The 19,033-nt window shown below is 34.6% G+C and overlaps 1 protein-coding gene across 1 annotated transcript in view; it reads left to right on the top strand.

Moving 5' to 3' along the window:
* The first annotated feature begins 930 nt into the window (after positions 1-930).
* LOC141284552 (mitogen-activated protein kinase kinase kinase kinase 5) overlaps positions 931-19,033 on the top strand; it is a 49,731-nt gene continuing 31,628 nt past the window's right edge. Inside the window, exon 1 of the mRNA XM_073817534.1 lies at positions 931-1,163. Within this exon, the coding sequence (XP_073673635.1) occupies positions 1,068-1,163 (96 nt within the window). The 5' untranslated portion in view covers positions 931-1,067. The remainder of the gene's footprint in view (positions 1,164-19,033) is intronic.

Genomic DNA, 19,033 nt, shown 5'->3' with positions numbered 1-19,033 from the left:
GAGGAATAAGACTCTAAGTTTTGGTGTATGGTGTCAAATAACAGCCAAATAACAACAACAACAAAAATTGACAAATGCATGAAATAAGAAAAAAAATGCTAGTAAATCTTTTTACAATTTTTTAAAATAGTTTGTACAGTGCATTTAAAAAAGCCAAACAGTAAACATTATTCAATGCTAAACAAAGTTAATATGTGATTGTGTGCTGATCCTGCACTGCCTCCTGCTGGTCATCGTGCAGCAGCTCTTTCTGATTTTCACAATCAGATTCAGCTGCACATCTTTAATATCTGATCAATCTGTTGCTATTAGAAGATTCCCACAGATACCAGAGAGACAGACACAAGGACACTAACTGGATCCAGAAGCTTCCCTCAGAAGTGAGGGAGCCAAAGCATTGTTCTCTTTGTTCTCTCGTAGCAGGTCAAGAGAGTTTCAATAGTTCAAAGATCTTGATCATCATGAGTGTCAGGAGTTTCAGTTTTCTGCTGCATTATTGTACAGGAAGTACAGTCAGGCTGCACAGACGACACACACTGATGCACTGCAGCACTGAGCAGATTCAACACACACACACACACACACACACACACACACACACACACACACACACACACACACACACACACACACACACACACACACACACACACCCCTGCCTCTCTCTTTCTTACTTTCTAATTAGTTTGATTCTCTCACACACACACACACACACACACACACACACACACACACACACACACACACACACAACAGATAGTCTAAACTAAGATACTTTCACACTTAGGTTTTATGTTCTCAAACTCTCTCTCTCTCTCTCTCTCTCTCTCTCTCTCTCTCTCTCAAACACACACACACCCTAAACAGGAAATAAAGCGAGATGTAAATGAGGTGAGAGAGAGGAAGAGGTTGTGCATTCTAGAGTGTAAGTGAGTGTGTGTCAGTTTTCCTGCAGCAGTGAACACACACACACACACACACACACACACACACACACACACGCACACGCACACACACACACACACACAAACACACATGTTCTGTGCGCCGCTGTGTGTGTTTGTGTGATGATGGATGTTCTGGAGATCTCCACACGAAACCCTCAGGATGACTTTGAGATTCTCATGCGGGTCGGTGGAGGAACCTATGGAGAAGTTTATAAGGTACCTCTTTTCTCACCATTTCTCTTTTTGTTTCTCAGTCTGATTCTCAACTTTTAAGAGGTGTCTGTGTCGGGTCTCTAATGAGGTGTGTGTTGGGAATGAGAGCAAAAGGTAAAATAGTTTTGTGCTGTTTCGGGTAATTCACATACTTTCTGTGTCACATGAACCACAAACGAGAAACATTCAATCTGTTAATCACAAATATTTAGTTTGTTTCCTGCCTGTCTCTCTCTCTCTCTTTCTCTCTGTCTGTCTGTCTTTCATTTTTAAGGCTGCATTTTTCCTCTGCCTATAAATGTGTGTATCTCTTTTCACACTGACTCAGAGGTGTGTGAACCTTCTTAACCATACTGTGACAAATGTGTACCCAAAAGTGAGCAAAACCTGACAAAACCGCCTAAAAAGAGTTGTTAAACTAGTATATTAAACAGTACTTATGTCTTGTTTTCAAGTACAAATATATAAAAAAAGTTTTGAAATCATGACACATTTACTTCAGGAGCAAAATGACTTAAGACAAGTTTTGTTTTTGTGAAAAATGTCTTAAAATTTAGTGAAGAGGAACAAATATCTGCCAGAGGGATCAGAAACATAAACTTAATTCAAAGTGTGAACATTTTTATTTTTCTGACACCATTAGAAGATTTTATTTCTAGTTTGATTTAAATATGAGACTTAAATATGAAAATTGTGCATCTCACGTAAATGCATTTATAATATGATAAAACTGTTGATGTACAAATTTGGAGAGCTATAACAGATTTACTTGCTTACTGTTTATGTCTTATTTTCAAGTACAAATATATCAAATGTTCTTACATCGTGACACATTTACTTGAAAAGCAAAATTATTTAAGATAAGAAGTGTTGTCTTTTGAAAAATGTACCAAAATTAAGTGCTGATGAACAAATATCTGCCAATGGGATCAGAAACATAAACTCAATTCAAAGTGAAAGCAATAATGTTTTTGATACACCATTGGAAGATTTTATTTCTTATTTGATTTAAGCCATTTTACTTCATTTTTAATAAAATGAGACTTAAGTTTCAAACTTTTGCATCTCAAGTAAATGCATTTTGATTTAAGAATGTTATATTATACGATATTTAATCAAGATCATGTTCCATGAAGATATTTAGTAAATTTTCTACCGTAAATATATCAAAAATTAATTTCTGATTAGTAATATGCATTGCTAAGAACTTCCTTTGGACAACTTTAAAGATAATTTTCTCAATATTTAGATTTTTTTGCACCCTCAGATGGCAGATTTTCAAATAGTTGTATCTCGGCCAAATATTGTTCTTTTTATTCAGCTTTCAGATGATGTATAAGTCTCAATTTTAGAAAATGGTTTTCTAGTATAAATATCTAAGAATTCTTTTTAAGATATTATGTCTTGTCTCCTTATGTCTTGTTAGTTTTTGCCTCAGAACAAGTAAAATATATGCCAGTGGGGTAAGAAAAATAATCTTTAATCAAAGGCTTAACATTTTCTTATTGTTCTTGCCCCATTGGCAAATATTTTTGTTTGTTTTAAGTAAAAACTAAGACAATTTGGGTATTTTTTTCAGAAAACAAGACATAATGTCTAAAGTAATTTTACTTGCCCAGTAAACACATCCTGATTCAATAATTTTTACATATTTATACTAGAAAACAAGACAAAAATACAAAGGAGGAAAATAATTTTTTGTAGTGTACATTCATTGCATTCGGTGCATTCATGCATCTACAGAAATGCAGAAGTTTTCTGTGAGGGTTAGGCTGTAGCATTTATAATGAAATAAAACAGCAGAAGTACCCATTTAGAGAGTATTTTGGGGACGAATTTTGTATTTAGAAGTGAGTAAAACTCCCAAAACCTCTTTTCGGTGATGTCCACATTTGTAAAAAAGGGAATAAAAATAAAGCAGCTGATGTGTGTTTATAAGGGCTGTTGTGTGGGTAAGGGTCAGCTTGTAGTGTTTATAACTAGCTGTGCATCAAACGATATCGGTGGAAGAGTTTATGCTGTGTCCTCATTTAGACAGATAAGAAAACCTGTGTGAGTGTTGATGGGTCAAAGCGCCACATCCGGTGTGTTGTCTCAGGCCTGTGGGGTCACAGTGAGACAGAGCGGTTATATTTACTGATAGACTCAGCAGCGATCAGAGATGTGATAATAGGACAGTGTGATGTGACGGTGAGGTCGCCTGGGAAGCGGATGACATTCCTGTCACTTTAGGAGCTGCGGCGTGTGGACCGTCATGACCCAAGACTGACACAGAATCAACTAGATAAAGAAAAACTTTAGGAGTTCTCAACTCTGGCCCTCGAGGTCCATTTTCCTGCAGAGCCCTGGTGAAAAAACCAGCTAAAACCAGCCTAGGCTGGTTGGCTGGTTTTAGCTGGTCAACCAGCCTGGTTTTAGCTGGTCAAAGCTGGGAGGCAGGCTGGTTTTAGAGGGGTTTTGGCCATTTTTCCAGCCTGGCCAGGCTGGGAGACCAGCTAAAACCAGCCATTTCCAGCTTAAACCAGCTAAGACCAGCCAACCAGCCTAGGCTGGTTTTAGCTGTTTTTTTCAGCAGGGAGTTTAGCTCCAACTCTAATCAAACCCAGCTGATTACTAGAAAGTTACAGGCAGGTGAGTTTGATCAACTCTGCAGGAAAGTGGACCTCGAGGGCCAGAGTTGAGAACCTCTGGATTAGATGATCATCATGTTGCTAGCATGATTAGAATGTAGTTAGCTTTATTCTAACAGTTTTCTAGCATGATTAGTATGTTTCTAGCATGATTAGCAAGTTACTAACATGTTTCCTGCATGATTAGCACGTTTACATGTCATTAGCATGACTGACAAGTTGCTAGCATGTTTCTAACCCGTTTCTAGCATGATTAGCAAATTGCTAGCATGTTTCTAGCATGATTAGCAAGTTACTAACATGTTTCCTGCATGATTAGCATGTTTACATGTCATTAGCATGACTGACAAGTTGCTAGCATGTTTCTAACCCGTTTCTAGCATGATTAGCAAATTGCTAGCATGTTTCTAGCATGATTAGCAAGTTACTAACATGTTTCCTGCATGATTAGCACGTGTACATGTCATTAGCATGACTGACAAGTTGCTAATATGTTTCTAACCTGTTTCTAGCATGATTGGCAAGTTTCTAGCATGTTTCTAGCATGATTAGCAAGTTACTAACATGTTTCTAGCATGATTAGCAAGTTTCTAGCATGTTTCTAGCATGATTAGCAAGTTTCTAGCATAATTAACATGTAACTTACATTATTAGCATGACATTAAACATGACATTAGATAATTTGCTAACATTTCTTGCATGGTTAGCAAATTATTAGCATGTTTCTAACATGATAAGCAAGTTGCTAGCATGTTTCTAACCTGTTTCGAGCATGATTAGCAAGTTACTAACATGTTTCCTGCATGATTAGCACGTTTACATGTCATTAGCATGACTAACAAGTTACTAGCAAGTTTCTAACCTGATTAGCAAGTTGCTAGCATGTTTCCTGCATGATTAGCATGTTTACATCTCATTAGCATGACTGACAAGTTGCTAGCATGTTTCTAACCTGTTTCTGCCATGATTAGCAAGTTGCTAGCATGTTTCTAGCATGATTAGCAAGTTGCTAGCATGTTTTCTGCATGATTAGCATGTTTACATCTCATTAGCATGACTGACAAGTTGCTAGCATGTTCTAACCTGTTTCTGGCATGATTAGCAAGTTGCTAGCATGTTTCCTGCATGATTAGCATGTTTACATCTCATTAGCATGACTGACAAGTTACTAGCATGTTCTAACCTGTTTCTGGCATGATTAGCAAGTTGCTAGCATGTTTCTAGCATGATTAGCAAGTTGCTAGCATGTTTCCTGCATGATTAGCATGTTTACATCTCATTAGCATGACTGACAAGTTGCTAGCATGTTCTAACCTGTTTCTGGCATGATTAGCAAGTTGCTAGTATGTTTATAGCATGAGTAGCAAGTTGCTAGCATGTTTCTAGCATGATTAGCAAGTTGCTAGCATGTTTCTAGCATCATAGATATATATACGTAGATGCCTCATTAGCGACTGTTTTATGGGCCGTTATACGTAAGCCGTCCATCATTTTGCAGCGGTCCACTTGACGTCATTCACCCATAGATCTGTGTAAATCACCATAGTAACCACTGAATATTCAAAATGCCACAGTCCTGAACAGCCGTTGGTCTGCGAACCTACAGTATGGTGAATGACGTCAAGTGGACCGCTGCAATATGGCGGACGCCAATGGGGTATCTACGAATATATATATATATATATATATATATATATATATATATATATATATATATATATATATATATATATATATGGCTAGCATGATTAGCAAGTTACTAGCATGACATTAGCATGATTAGCAAGTTACTAGCACGATTGTAGTTGCTAGGCTAGGCTAGATGGTTAAATAGATTAGAAATAGTTGATAGAAAGGAAGATTAGCCCAAATCCGATTGAAATCATATTTAGGTTGTCTGAACAGCAACGAACTACATGAAATCCGCTTTGGTCAAATCTGTTTCGAGTTACATTCGTATGTGGTTTGGAATCCTATTCAAATCGACCGTTGCAAATCATTTAAACCTTGTGTGAGCACGTCATAAATAGAACGCGGCAGCAGATTACTGTCGGGGATCTGCCGCCCCGCGCCGCATCCAGTGTAGACAGCATAATAGGTCCTATTGTTTTGTCACATCGTTGCGTCCTGTGTAGACACGATGATAGAAGATGAAATATAATCCAACGCGACCGCAACGTTGTCACATCGCAAGACAGCATCTATATTGCAAACTGTATCGCTGTTATTGTTGTTTTTAGCGTTGGCATAACAACGCAGCGGCATTGCCATAGAAACCAGCACACATTCTGTAAAACGAAAGAGCGCTTATGGACACACAAATTGGATTTGAACAGTTGCGATAGGACTGTGTGGACAGTCAGTTTTTCACATTCAATTCCATCCAGATATGGACAAAATCGGATTTGGGCTGACAGTCTGAACGAGGCTTTTGATTGAGTCTGAAGGGATTGTGTGAGTTCTGTCAGTGTGAGTGTGAATAGTGTTGATCATTTGAACTAGGGGTGGAGCAGAACCCGAATACGGTATTCGGAAAGGCACAAATAGTGTGTTTTTTACAAATACTTATTTCGAACAAATAATTTAAAAAATATTTGTATTCGGGAACAAGAAAAATTTTATATCAAAAAGCTGTGTTTCCTCATGAGACCGCAGTTCATGCCAGAGTGAGTTAGTGAGTGAGTGAGTGAGTGAGTGAGTTAGTGAGTGAGTTAGTGAGTGAGTGAGTTAGTGAGTGAGTGAGTTAGTGAGTGAGTTAGTGAGTGAGTGAGTTAGTGAGTGAGTTAGTGAGTGAGTGAGTGAGTTAGTGAGTGAGTGAGTGAGTGAGTGAGTGAGTGAGTTAGTGAGTGAGTGAGTTAGTGAGTGAGTGAGTTAGTGAGTGAGTTAGTGAGTGAGTGAGTTAGTGAGTGAGTTAGTGAGTGAGTGAGTGAGTTAGTGAGTGAGTGAGTTAGTGAGTGAGTTAGTGAGTGAGTGAGTTAGTTAGTGAGTTAGTGAGTGAGTGAGTGAGTTAGTGAGTGAGTTAGTGAGTGAGTGAGTTAGTGAGTGAGTTAGTGAGTGAGTTAGTGAGTAAGTTAGTGAGTGAGTGAGTGAGTGAGTGAGTTAGTGAGTTAGTTAGTGAGTGAGTGAGTGAGTGAGTGAGTGAGTTAGTGAGTTAGTTAGTGAGTGAGTGAGTGAGTGAGTGAGTTAGTGAGTGAGTTAGTGAGTGAGTTAGTGAGTGAGTTAGTGAGTAAGTTAGTGAGTGAGTGAGTGAGTGAGTGAGTTAGTTAGTGAGTGAGTGAGTGAGTGAGTGAGTGAGTTAGTGAGTGAGTGAGTGAGTGAGTTAGTGAGTGAGTTAGTGAGTGAGTGAGTTAGTGAGTGAGTTAGTGAGTGAGTGAGTTAGTGAGTGAATGAGTGAGTGAGTTAGTGAGTGAGTGAGTTAGTGAGTTAGTGAGTAAGTTAGTGAGTGAGTGAGTGAGTGAGTGAGTGAGTGAGTTAGTGAGTGAGTGAGTGAGTTAGTGAGTGAGTGAGTGAGTTAGTGAGTTAGTGAGTGAGTGAGTGAGTGAGTGAGTTGGTGAGTGAGTGAGTGAGTGAGTTAGTGAGTGAGTGAGTGAGTTAGTGAGTGAGTGAGTGAGTGAGTGAGTTAGTGAGTTAGTGAGTTAGTGAGTTAGTGAGTGAGTGAGGAGTCGGGGGGGGGGTGGGGGGTAAAAGAGGTGACTGACACAGACTGCTTCACACAGCAACAGAGAAGACTCGGCATCACTATTTTTGTTGAATAGATTCTTGTACCTTAAGTGGGTTCCGGAGGCAATTTATAACTTTCGGGAAGCGGAGTTTGATCTGGAGATAATTCCATTAGAGGCCGTTCACATGTAGCATCTTTTGCGATTTCCACGCGTTTTTAGGCGCGACATGTGAACAGCCCCTTATATGGTACGTTTAAGTTACTCTGTCTTTTGCAGACAGCAAAATGTAGGCTATAGGCTAGTTAACCTTAGCATAGCTTCCCGTCACTTATTATTTTTATGCCTATTTTGAATTTTACTCGAATACAAATACAAATACTTTTCCCCCTCAACAAATACAAATACAGATACAAATATCAGCTGCTTTGCACACCCCTAATTTGAACATTAGTCAGTGTAAGTCTATGGGATTGTTGTGATGTTTAATCTTCAATTTGCTGAAAACTGTAAGTGAGATCAGTCTGAAGAGCTGGCCTGAGTTTGGTGCTTCTAGATTGAAAGGAGTAGCGTTCAGAAATTTAGTTTAAGAAGAATAATCATCTAAATCTTAAGATGAGATCAGCAGCAGGTTGTGTTTCTGTGATGAAGAGCTCCATCATCCATCAGGGCTGAGGCTGGTTTACTGTAAGAGCCGGTGTGTGTCTGTAGAGGAGCGTGTGGTTGTGAACGCGCCGCACCGCTGCTTCCTCTTTCCTCTCAAAAGCACCTTTTTGTGTCGATGTTTCACCTGTAGAGCTGATTAAACACGAGCAAACGTGGATTGATAGCGACAACAACGTTACCGGCACCGTCTGTGCTGTTTTAGGGAATCAACATCAGTGTGTTTCACGTTTTTCTTTGGCTGTTTCGCAGTAGAACGTCTGCAGTATGCAAATGAGGGCATGCGGCCTGTCTTCCTCTCCAGAGCCGCAGACATGCGCATCAGCATCTGTCACACTGACCAACTGCAAATGCAACGCTAATGTCCTAGATTTTGTCAGGAGAGTATAATATAATATAAATATTACACCAGAAACTTCTGTCATCATTTACTCAAACACAATGACTTTCTTCTGTCCAGCACAAAAGATGATGTTTAGGAGAACGTTCACGCTGCTCTTTTACAAACAGGCAAAGTAAACGCAAACCCGTACGGCAAGTTTACATCTCACAATTCTGACTTTTTTTCTCTGAAATATGAGATATAAACTCACAATTGCAAGTTATAAAGCCAAGATACAAAAAAGACTGATATATTCTCCAAATTGCGACACTTTTTCTCACAGTTCAGAGTTTATATGTAATAATTTAGAGAAAAAAGTAAAAAATTGTGAGATTGTATGACGCAATTCTGGGGAAAAAAGTCATATTTGCTAGATACACTCACAGTTCTTCCTTTTTATCTCAGAATTATGAGTTTATATCTAATAATTTTGAAGAAAATGTCATAATTGTGAGATATAAACTCCCTATTCTGAGAAAGTTACAATTGCAAGATATAAACTTGCATTTACGAGTTATAAAGTCAGAATTGCAAGATACAAACTCACAGTTCTTACTTTATTTCTCAGAATTGCAAGTTTATACCTAATAATTTTGAGAAACAAGTCAGAATTGCAACATATAAACTCACAATTCTTACTTTTTTCTCAAAATTATTAGGTATAAACTTGCAATTATGATAAATAAAGTAAGAACTGTGAGTTTGTATCTTGCAATTCTGACTTTTTTCTTCAAATTGCGAGCCTTTATCTCATGATTCTGAGAAAAGAATTGCTAGTTTGTATTACGTAAATCTGAGAAAGTTACAATTGTGAGATATAAACTTGCATTTGCAAGTTATAAAGTTAGAATTTCTAAGATGCAAAAAATATTGATATGTTCTCAGAATTGCAAGTTTATATCTCACTATTGTTACTTTTTCAGATTTACGTAATACAAACTAGCAATTCTTTTCTCAGAATCATGAGATAAAGGCTCGCAATTTGAAGAAAAAAGTCACAATTGCAAGATACAAACCCACAGTTCTTACTTTATTTCTCAGAATTGCAAGTTTATACCTAATAATTCTGAGAAATTGCGAGATATAAACTCACAGTTCTTTTTTCTCTGAATTGTGAGTTTATATATAATATATCTAAGAGAAAAAAGTAAAATAATTGCAAGTTTGTATGACGCAATTCTGAGAAAAAAGTCATAATTGCTAGATACACTCACACTTATAAACTCATAATTCTGAGGAAAAAGAAGTTAGAATTTCAAAATACAAACTCACAAAGAATTTAGTTTATATCTAATAATTTTGAGAAAAAAATCACAAATGCAAGATACAAACTTGCAATCCTGACAACAGAAACTCACAGTTCTTACTTTTTTCTCTTTACTTTGTTTATATCTAATAATTTTGAGAAAAAAGTCAGAATTGCGAGTTAGTATCATGCAATTCTGAAAAAAAGTCACAACTGCAAGATATAAACTTGCAATTCTGAGTAAAAAAGTGAGTTTGTATCTCGCATTTGTGACTTTTTTTCTCAGAAATGTGAGTAATACATATCAGTCTTGTTCCCCCTCAAAATTGGATTGTAAAACTCAGATTTGCTTTATATTTAAATTCTATATAAATATTTTTTATATTTTAAGTTTATATTTCACAATTGTGAAAAAAAAAACTTGCAATTGCAAAAAAGAGTCAGAATTGTGAGTTTTAAAAAAGGAAAAAGTCACAATGTCAGAATGAGGTTATATCACGCAATTCTGAGAGAAAAAGTTGCAATAACCGTTTTTTGTTTTTTTATTGAGTGGTGGAAAAGGGCTTCCATACATTGTAAACAGTGAGGTTAAATAAAATAAATTTTTTCACACTTCAAATACCAAATAATATTTGAAAATGTATCTCACGGGCAAGAAAATTACACTTCCAATCTTACAGTATTTAATCTAAATGCAAATGTGGATGGAACAGCCTACAAGAGTATGAGAGTAAACTACATTTATTATAATATTACCTTTTTTTTTAAGTACAATTTTATAATGTTTATAGAAAACATGTTTTAACATATAACACACTTATAAAAAATGAAAAATGTGAATGTAGTTTTGTGGACTGAAAATATATGGAGGCAAAATACATTTTTAAATATTATCAAAAATACACAAAAAATTACCAAAAAATTAATCGGAAGAAAATATATTTATCTAAATATATTTTGAAACATATTTAAACAATCATATTTTTGTGTATTTTGAAATATATTTAAAATCTATTTGATTTGTATTTTTTGCCATATGGGAATTGATGCTGTTGAGATGGATTACAAACACCTTATTAAAGTCTCGTAAGATTGGCTCGTATGCAGCATATATACTGACGTTATATAAGATAACTTACACTCTTTTTAAATCATTCGAACATTCAGGCATGTAAAACCCAATGATGTTTGACATTACTAAAGTTGAGCCTGGTAAAATTTGACTGAAGGGGAAAAAATTGACTAGAAAAGAATAGTTCACTGACAAATAAAATGAATGTGAGTGATGACAGAATGATTTCCTAAAGTACAGTGCAGTAGTCATATCAGCTATTCATCTGATGCTTCTGTGGTACTTTTTGGAGCTCAAGAACAGCTTATTCACCTTCATTGTGTGTAAAGCAGTGTGTTCACATGTATTAGATTCAATTCAACCTTTTTTCAGAACCTCAAATCAGACCACATGTGTTAGTAAAAGATAAAGTGTTCATTCTTAATGCATTCAACATTTTAACTACATTTAGTTTAAATGTGTCAAATAATATTTGTAATTCTATCCAAAATGTCTAAAAATGCAATAATTTAGTTTAAATGTGTCAAATAATATTTGTAATTCTATCCAGAATGTCTAAAAATGCAATAATTTAGTTTAAATGTGTCAAATAATATTTGTAATTCTATCCAAAATGTCTAAAAATGCAATAATTTAGTTTAAATGTGTCAAATAATATTTGTAATTCTATCCAAAATGTCTAAAAATGCAATAATTTAGTTTAAATGTGTCAAATAATATTTGTAATTCTATCCAAAATGTCTAAAAATGCAATAATTTAGTTTAAATGTGTCAAATAATATTTGTAATTCTATCCAGAATGTCTAAAAATGCAATAATTTAGTTTAAATGTGTCAAATAATATTTGTAATTCTATCCAGAATGTCTAAAAATGCAATAATTTAGTTTAAATATGTCAAATTATATTTGTAATTCTATCCAAAATGTCTAAAAATGCAATAATTTAGTTTAAATGTGTCAAATAATATTTGTAATTCTATCCAAAATGTCTAAAAATGCAATAATTTAGTTTAAATGTGTCAAATAATATTTGTAATTCTATCCAAAATGTCTAAAAATGCAATAATTTAGTTTAAATGTGTCAAATAATATTTGTAATTCTATCCAGAATGTCTAAAAATGCAATAATTTAGTTTAAATGTGTCAAATAATATTTGTAATTCTATCCAGAATGTCTAAAAATGCAATAATTTAGTTTAAATATGTCAAATTATATTTGTAATTAAATCCAGAATGTCTAAAAATGCAATAATTTAGTTTAAATGTGTCAAATAATATTTGTAATTCTATCCAGAATGTCAGAAATGCAATAATTTAATTTAAATGTGTCAAATAACATGTGTAATTCTATTTAGAATGTTAAAAACTCCAACAATTTTGTTTAAATGTGTCAAATAATATTTGTAATTCCATTCAAAATGTCTAAAAATGCAATAATTTAGTTCAGATATGCCTAATAATGTGTAATTCAATTCAGAATATCAAAATCATCAGTCTTGTATTGTTTAGGTCATCTGTAGAATGTCTTCACTTCTAAAGTGTGTGAATTGAATATGTAAGATGTTTTAAATTCCAGAATATCTAAAATATGAAAATCAGATTTCAACTTTTTGTCTCAAGTTGGTCAAGAATCTGTGAATGTGTTTTGAAAAGTGTCACACTAAACATCAGGATTTATCAAATCTGTTTATTTTTGTTGTTGACCTAAAGAACCTGTTTGACACCAGTGGGGTTCACATGACTGCAGATAACCAGTTCAGCTCGTTCTACAGCATAAAACTCCATGTTTGTCTACTATCATTCAATCTGAACAGACACACTGATAGAGAGCAGGCGTGTGTGAGACACGCGAATCAGTGTTTCTGTGAGGTCAGGAGGGGGGCGGGGCTGTGGAAGAGTTCCGCCCCCACACAGGCTTCTGACCCGCCCACACTCCACACACACACACACACACACACACACACACACACACACACACACTATATAAAGACACACACTCTAAAGGTCAGTTGTTGTGACACACACAGACGCTCTTAAAGTATGTAAACAATTTAATAATCGAATGATATTTTCTGCTACCCAAAATATTTGTAATTCCATCTAAAATCAAGATATATAATCATGAAATAATTTAGTTTCAATGTTTCAAATAATATTTGTAATTCCATCCAGAATGTCAAAAAAATAAATTATTTAATTTAAATGTTTCAAATAATATTTGTAATTCCGTCTAGAATGTCAAAAATTCAATTATTTACTTTAAATGTTTCAAATAATGTCTAATTCCATCCAGAATTTCAAAAATTCAATTATTTATGTTAAAAGTTTCAAATAATATGTGCAATTCCTTTCAGAATGTCAAAAAATAATAATAATTTAGTTTAAATGTTTTAAATAATATTTGTAATTCCATCCAGAATGTCAAAAATTCAATTATTTATTTTAAATGTTTCAAATAATGTGTAATTCCATTTAGAATGTCAAAAAAAAACAATAATTTAGTTTAAATGTTTTAAATAATATTTGTAATTCCATCCAGAATTTCAAAAATTCAATTATTTATGTTAAAAGTTTCAAATAATGTGTGCAATTCCTTTCAGAATGTCAAAAAATAATAATAATTTAGTTTAAATGTTTTAAATAATATTTGTAATTCCATCCAGAATGTCAAAAAATCAATAATTTATTTTTAACGTTTTAAATAATATTTTTAATTCCATTCAGGATGTCAAAAAAATCAATAATTTATTTTTAACGTTTTAAATAATGTGTAATTCCATTCAGAATGTCAAAAAAATCTATAATTTATTTTTAATGTTTTAAATAATATGTGTAATTCCATCCAGAATGTCAAAAATTCAATTATTTACTTTAAATCTTTCAAAAAATGTCTAATTCCATCCAGAATGTCAAAAATTCAATTATTTACTTTAAATCTTTCAAATTATTTTTGTAATTCCATCCAGAATGTCAAAAAAAGGTAATTTAGTTTCGGTGTTTCATATACTATTTTTACCTCCATCCAGAATGTCAAAACAAATTCAATAATTTAGTTTAAATGTTTCAAATAATATGTGTAATTCCATTCCAAGTTCCAACTACACTATCTTTGCTTCTGAAGGATCAGTCACCTTACAAAGCAGATAATGCTCAGTCATTTATTGCTTTTGGACATCATAAAATATAGAAAATCAAACACTTGATAAAATAACTTTGTGTAATCATGATAGTGAGTTGAAAATATCTAGAACAAGATTTTGGTCAAGCTCAGGCAAATAAAATGAAGCATTTATGAAGTAAAATCTATAAAACAGAAGATCAAAATGCAGACAGATAGATAGAGAGATGTGTTGTTGTGCCAGGTGTTTTTCATCGAGGAGATTTGCAGAAGTGAAAGTTAATGATATTTATCTTCTTTCTGAGTGTGTAAAGGAAGCGTCTGCAGTCAGATCAACCGTTTATCAGCTGCCGAATCTAAACCGAGTCCAGTGTTTCTCCTGCACGTCTCCATCTGCTGTAGATGAAACACTCAATCAAACAGCACAAATATGAGTTCAAACCACATCCAGAAATGGTCACAGATGGTTTTTACCAAGAAGCAAACCTCAGAGTACATAAGAGTTTATTCACATTGACGTCTGAAGCTTTTTCTGATGATGGTGATGAATCATGTGTGAAGCAACTTCACTGAATGAGGGACTCTATGCTCTGAGAGTTTCTCATCATACTATATGAATAAACAGCAGCTCACCAGTGTTCACCAGTCGTTTCTGGCTTGTTTACTGCTGCTAGTGTGTGTGTGTGTGTGTGTGTGTGTGTGTGTGTGTGTGTGTGTGTGTGTGTGTGTGTGTGTGTGTGTGTGTGTGTGGGAGTGTTTGTGTGTCAGATCACGTCAGGAGCGGACCTCCGAACAACTTTCCACTCTTCAAGTCAAGCATGTGTTTTTCCTCCCGTGTGTTTTTAGATTTGTTCTTGTGTTCATATTCGTTCTGAAAATGCAGAAGTTGACTGTCGGGTTTATTTTGGTGCTTTAGCAGACATTCTCAGGCCTGTTCCTGAAAATTTAATTTACATATACTTTATATAATTTAAGATAGATTTCACATCAATTGATTATAATATTGAAAGTTTTTTCTAATATCTTTTTTTTATTTTATTTCGTATGTTATCCATTAGTACAATACTGACTTTAAAATCACATTTATGTCCTTTAGATTTCAGTTTTATGATGTCTAGTTGTGATGAAAAATAATCAAAAAGTAAATTGTTATTAACTAGATAAAAAAAAGTTTGTAAAGACAAATTTTAGGTTGGCTTGAGAAACCCTACCTTGAAAGTTTAAAGCAGCTGTAAAAGCTTAAAGTTTTAAACTTTATAGAGATATATCAGATGATTAGCATGTTGCTAGCATGTTTCTAACATTTTTCTAGCATGTTTAGTATGTTTCTAGCATGATTAGCAAGTTACTAACATGTTGTTAGCATGGTTAACATGTTACTTGCATTATTAGCATGTCATTAGCAAGTTGCTAGCATGATTAGCAAGTTATTAGCATATCATTAGCATGTTTCTAACATGATTAGCAAGTTTGTAGCATGCCATTAGCATGTTTATAACATGATTAGCAAGTTGTTAGCATGTTTCTAGCATGATTAGCAAGTTGCTAGCATGATTCTAACATGATTAGCAAAGCTGCTAGAATGTTTCTAACGTGTTTCATTGCTCACTAGCAAGTTGCTAGCATGTTGCTAACATGCTTCTATCATAATTATCAATTTCTAGCATGATTAACAAGTTGCTAGCATGTTTCTAGCATGATTAGTAAGTTACTTGCATGACATTGGCATGACTGACAGGTTACTAGCATGTTTCTAGTATGATTAGCAAGTTACTAGTCTGACATTAGCATGACTGACAAGTAACTAGCATGTTACTAGTGTGATTAACATGTTACTAGCATTAAATTAGCATTACTGAGAAGTAACTAGCATGTTACTAGTGTGATTAACAAGTTACTAGCATTACATTAGCATGACTGACAAGTTACTAGCATGTTACTAGCATTAAATTAGCATTACTGAGAAGTAACTAGCATGTTACTAGTGTGATTAACAAGTTACTAGCATTACATTAGCATGACTGACAAGTTACTAGCATGTTACTAGTGTGATTAGCATGTTACCAGCATTAAATTAGCATTACTGAGAAGTAACTAGCATGTTACTAGTGTGATTAACAAGTTACTAGCATTACATTAGCATGACTGACAAGTAACTAGCATGTTACTAGTGTGATTAGCATGTTACTAGCATTAAATTAGCATTACTGAGAAGTAACTAGCATGTTAATAGTGTGATTAACAAGTTACTAGCATTACATTAGCATGACTGACAAGTTACTAGCATGTTACTAGCGTGATTAGCAAGTTACTAGCCTGACATTAGCATGATTAGCATGTTACTAGCATGACTGACAAGTAACTAGCATGTTACTAGTGTTATTAGCATGTTTATAGCATGACTGACAAGTAACTAGCATGTTACTAGTGTGATTAGCATGTTTCTAGCATTACTGACAAGTAACTAGCATGTTACTAACGTGATTAACAAGTTACTAGCATTACATTAGCATGACTGACAAGTTACTAGCATGTTACTAGTGTGATTAGCAAGTTACTAGCCTGACATTAGCATGATTAGCATGTTACTAGCATTACTGACAAGTAACTAGCATGTTACTAGCGTGATTAGCAAGTTACTAGCCTGAGATTAGCATGATTAGCATGCTACTAGCATGACTGACAAGTTACTAGCCTGTTACTAGCGTGATTAGCAAGTTACTAGCCTGAGATTAGCATGATTGGCATGTTACTAGCATGACTGACACGTTACTAGCCTGTTACTAGCGTGATTAGCAAGTTACTAGCCTGAGATTAGCATGATTAGCATGTTACTAGCATGACTGACAAGTTACTAGCCTGTTACTAGCGTGATTAGCAAGTTACTAGCCTGAGATTAGCATGATTAGCATGTTACTAGCATGACTGACAAGTTCCTAGCCTGTTACTAGCGTGATTAGCAAGTTACTAGCCTGAGATTAGCATGATTAGCATGTTACTAGCATGACTGACAAGTTACTAGCCTGTTACTAGCGTGATTAGCAAATTACTAGCCTGAGATTAGCATGATTAGCATGTTACTAGCATGACTGACAAGTTACTAGCCTGTTACTAGCGTGATTAGCAAATTACTAGCCTGAGATTAGCATGATTAGCATGTTACTAGCATGACTGACACGTTACTAGCCTGTTACTAGCGTGATTAGCAAGTTACTAGCCTGAGATTAGCATGATTAGCATGTTACTAGCATGACTGACAAGTTACTAGCCTGTTACTAGCGTGATTAGCAAGTTACTAGCCTGAGATTAGCATGATTAGCATGTTACTAGCATGACTGACAAGTTACTAGCCTGTTACTAGCGTGATTAGCAAGTTACTAGCCTGAGATTAGCATGATTAGCATGTTACTAGCATGACTGACAAGTTACTAGCCTGTTACTAGCGTGATTAGCAAGTTACTAGCCTGAGATTAGCATGATTAGCATGTTACTAGCATGACTGACAAGTTACTAGCCTGTTACTAGCGTGATTAGCAAATTACTAGCCTGAGATTAGCATGATTAGCATGTTACTAGCATGACTGACAAGTAACTAGCATATTACTAGCGTGATTAGCAAGTTACTAGCCTGACATTAGCATGATTAGCATGTTACTAGCATGACTGACAAGTTACTAGCCTGTTACTAGCGTGATTAGCAAATTACTAGCCTGAGATTAGCATGATTAGCATGTTACTAGCATGACTGACACGTTACTAGCCTGTTACTAGCGTGATTAGCAAGTTACTAGCCTGAGATTAGCATGATTAGCATGTTACTAGCATGACTGACAAGTTACTAGCCTGTTACTAGCGTGATTAGCAAGTTACTAGCCTGAGATTAGCATGATTAGCATGTTACTAGCATGACTGACAAGTTACTAGCCTGTTACTAGCGTGATTAGCAAGTTACTAGCCTGAGATTAGCATGATTAGCATGTTACTAGCATGACTGACAAGTTACTAGCCTGTTACTAGCGTGATTAGCAAGTTACTAGCCTGAGATAAGCATGATTAGCATGTTACTAGCATGACTGACAAGTTACTAGCCTGTTACTAGCGTGATTAGCAAGTTACTAGCCTGAGATTAGCATGATTAGCATGTTACTAGCATGACTGACAAGTAACTAGCATATTACTAGCGTGATTAGCAAGTTACTAGCATGATTGTAGTTGCTAGGCTAGGCTAGATAGTTAAATGGATTAGAAATAGTTGATAGAGGGTGAGTTTGATCGAGCCTGAGGGGATTGTGTGAGTTCTGTCAGTGTGAGAGTGAATAGTGTTGATCAGTTGAACATTAGTCAGTGTAAGTCTATGGGATTGTTATGATGTTTAATCTTCATTTTGATGAAAACTGAAAGTGAGATCAGTCTGAAGAGCTGGCCTGAGTTTGGTGCTTCTAGATTGAAAGCTCTAGGAGTAGCGTTCAGAAATTTCTCATCTCATCATCTTTCTCAAGCCAGTCTAATGAACATTTATATTGCAATTATTTCTATTTTTTTATTTAATTTATTCTATTTCTGTCTTAATTACTTAGAAAAATAACTTGAAATTACATTTTATTTCAAATAAGAAAACACACTGCAAAAAGGCTTATCTTACAATTTTGATCTTGTTTTTAGTCGAAATATCTCAGAATTCTTAAATTTAGATGCATTTACTAGATAAGCAAAAGGACATAAATGAATCTTGTTTTAAGTAAAATGGACTTGATTTAGTTTTTTCAACTTGGAAACAAGACTAAATATCTAAATGTCATTTTTTTGCTTCTCTAGTAAATGCATCCTAATTTAAGAAATCTATATTTTGACTAAAAACCAGACACAAATACACTGCAAAAAGATGCTTTTCTTTCTTAGATTTGTTGTCTTGTTTCCAGCCAAAATATCTAAAAATCAAGAGGGATTTTCTGGACGAGTAAAAATTATCTTTTTCAGAAAAAAACAAGTCAAATTTAAGTGCATTTTTGTTTGAAACAAGCAAAATAATCTGCAATGGGGTGAGAAAAATAATCTTGTTTTCTGTTTGAAATAAGATTTTTTCTTACCTCATTGGCAGATTAA

Source organism: Garra rufa, chromosome 14, assembly GCF_049309525.1.
Source record: "Garra rufa chromosome 14, GarRuf1.0, whole genome shotgun sequence".
Taxonomy (NCBI): domain Eukaryota; kingdom Metazoa; phylum Chordata; class Actinopteri; order Cypriniformes; family Cyprinidae; genus Garra; species Garra rufa.
The sequence above is the reverse complement of the archived record's forward strand: the minus strand, read 5'-3'. Positions and strand labels throughout refer to the sequence as shown.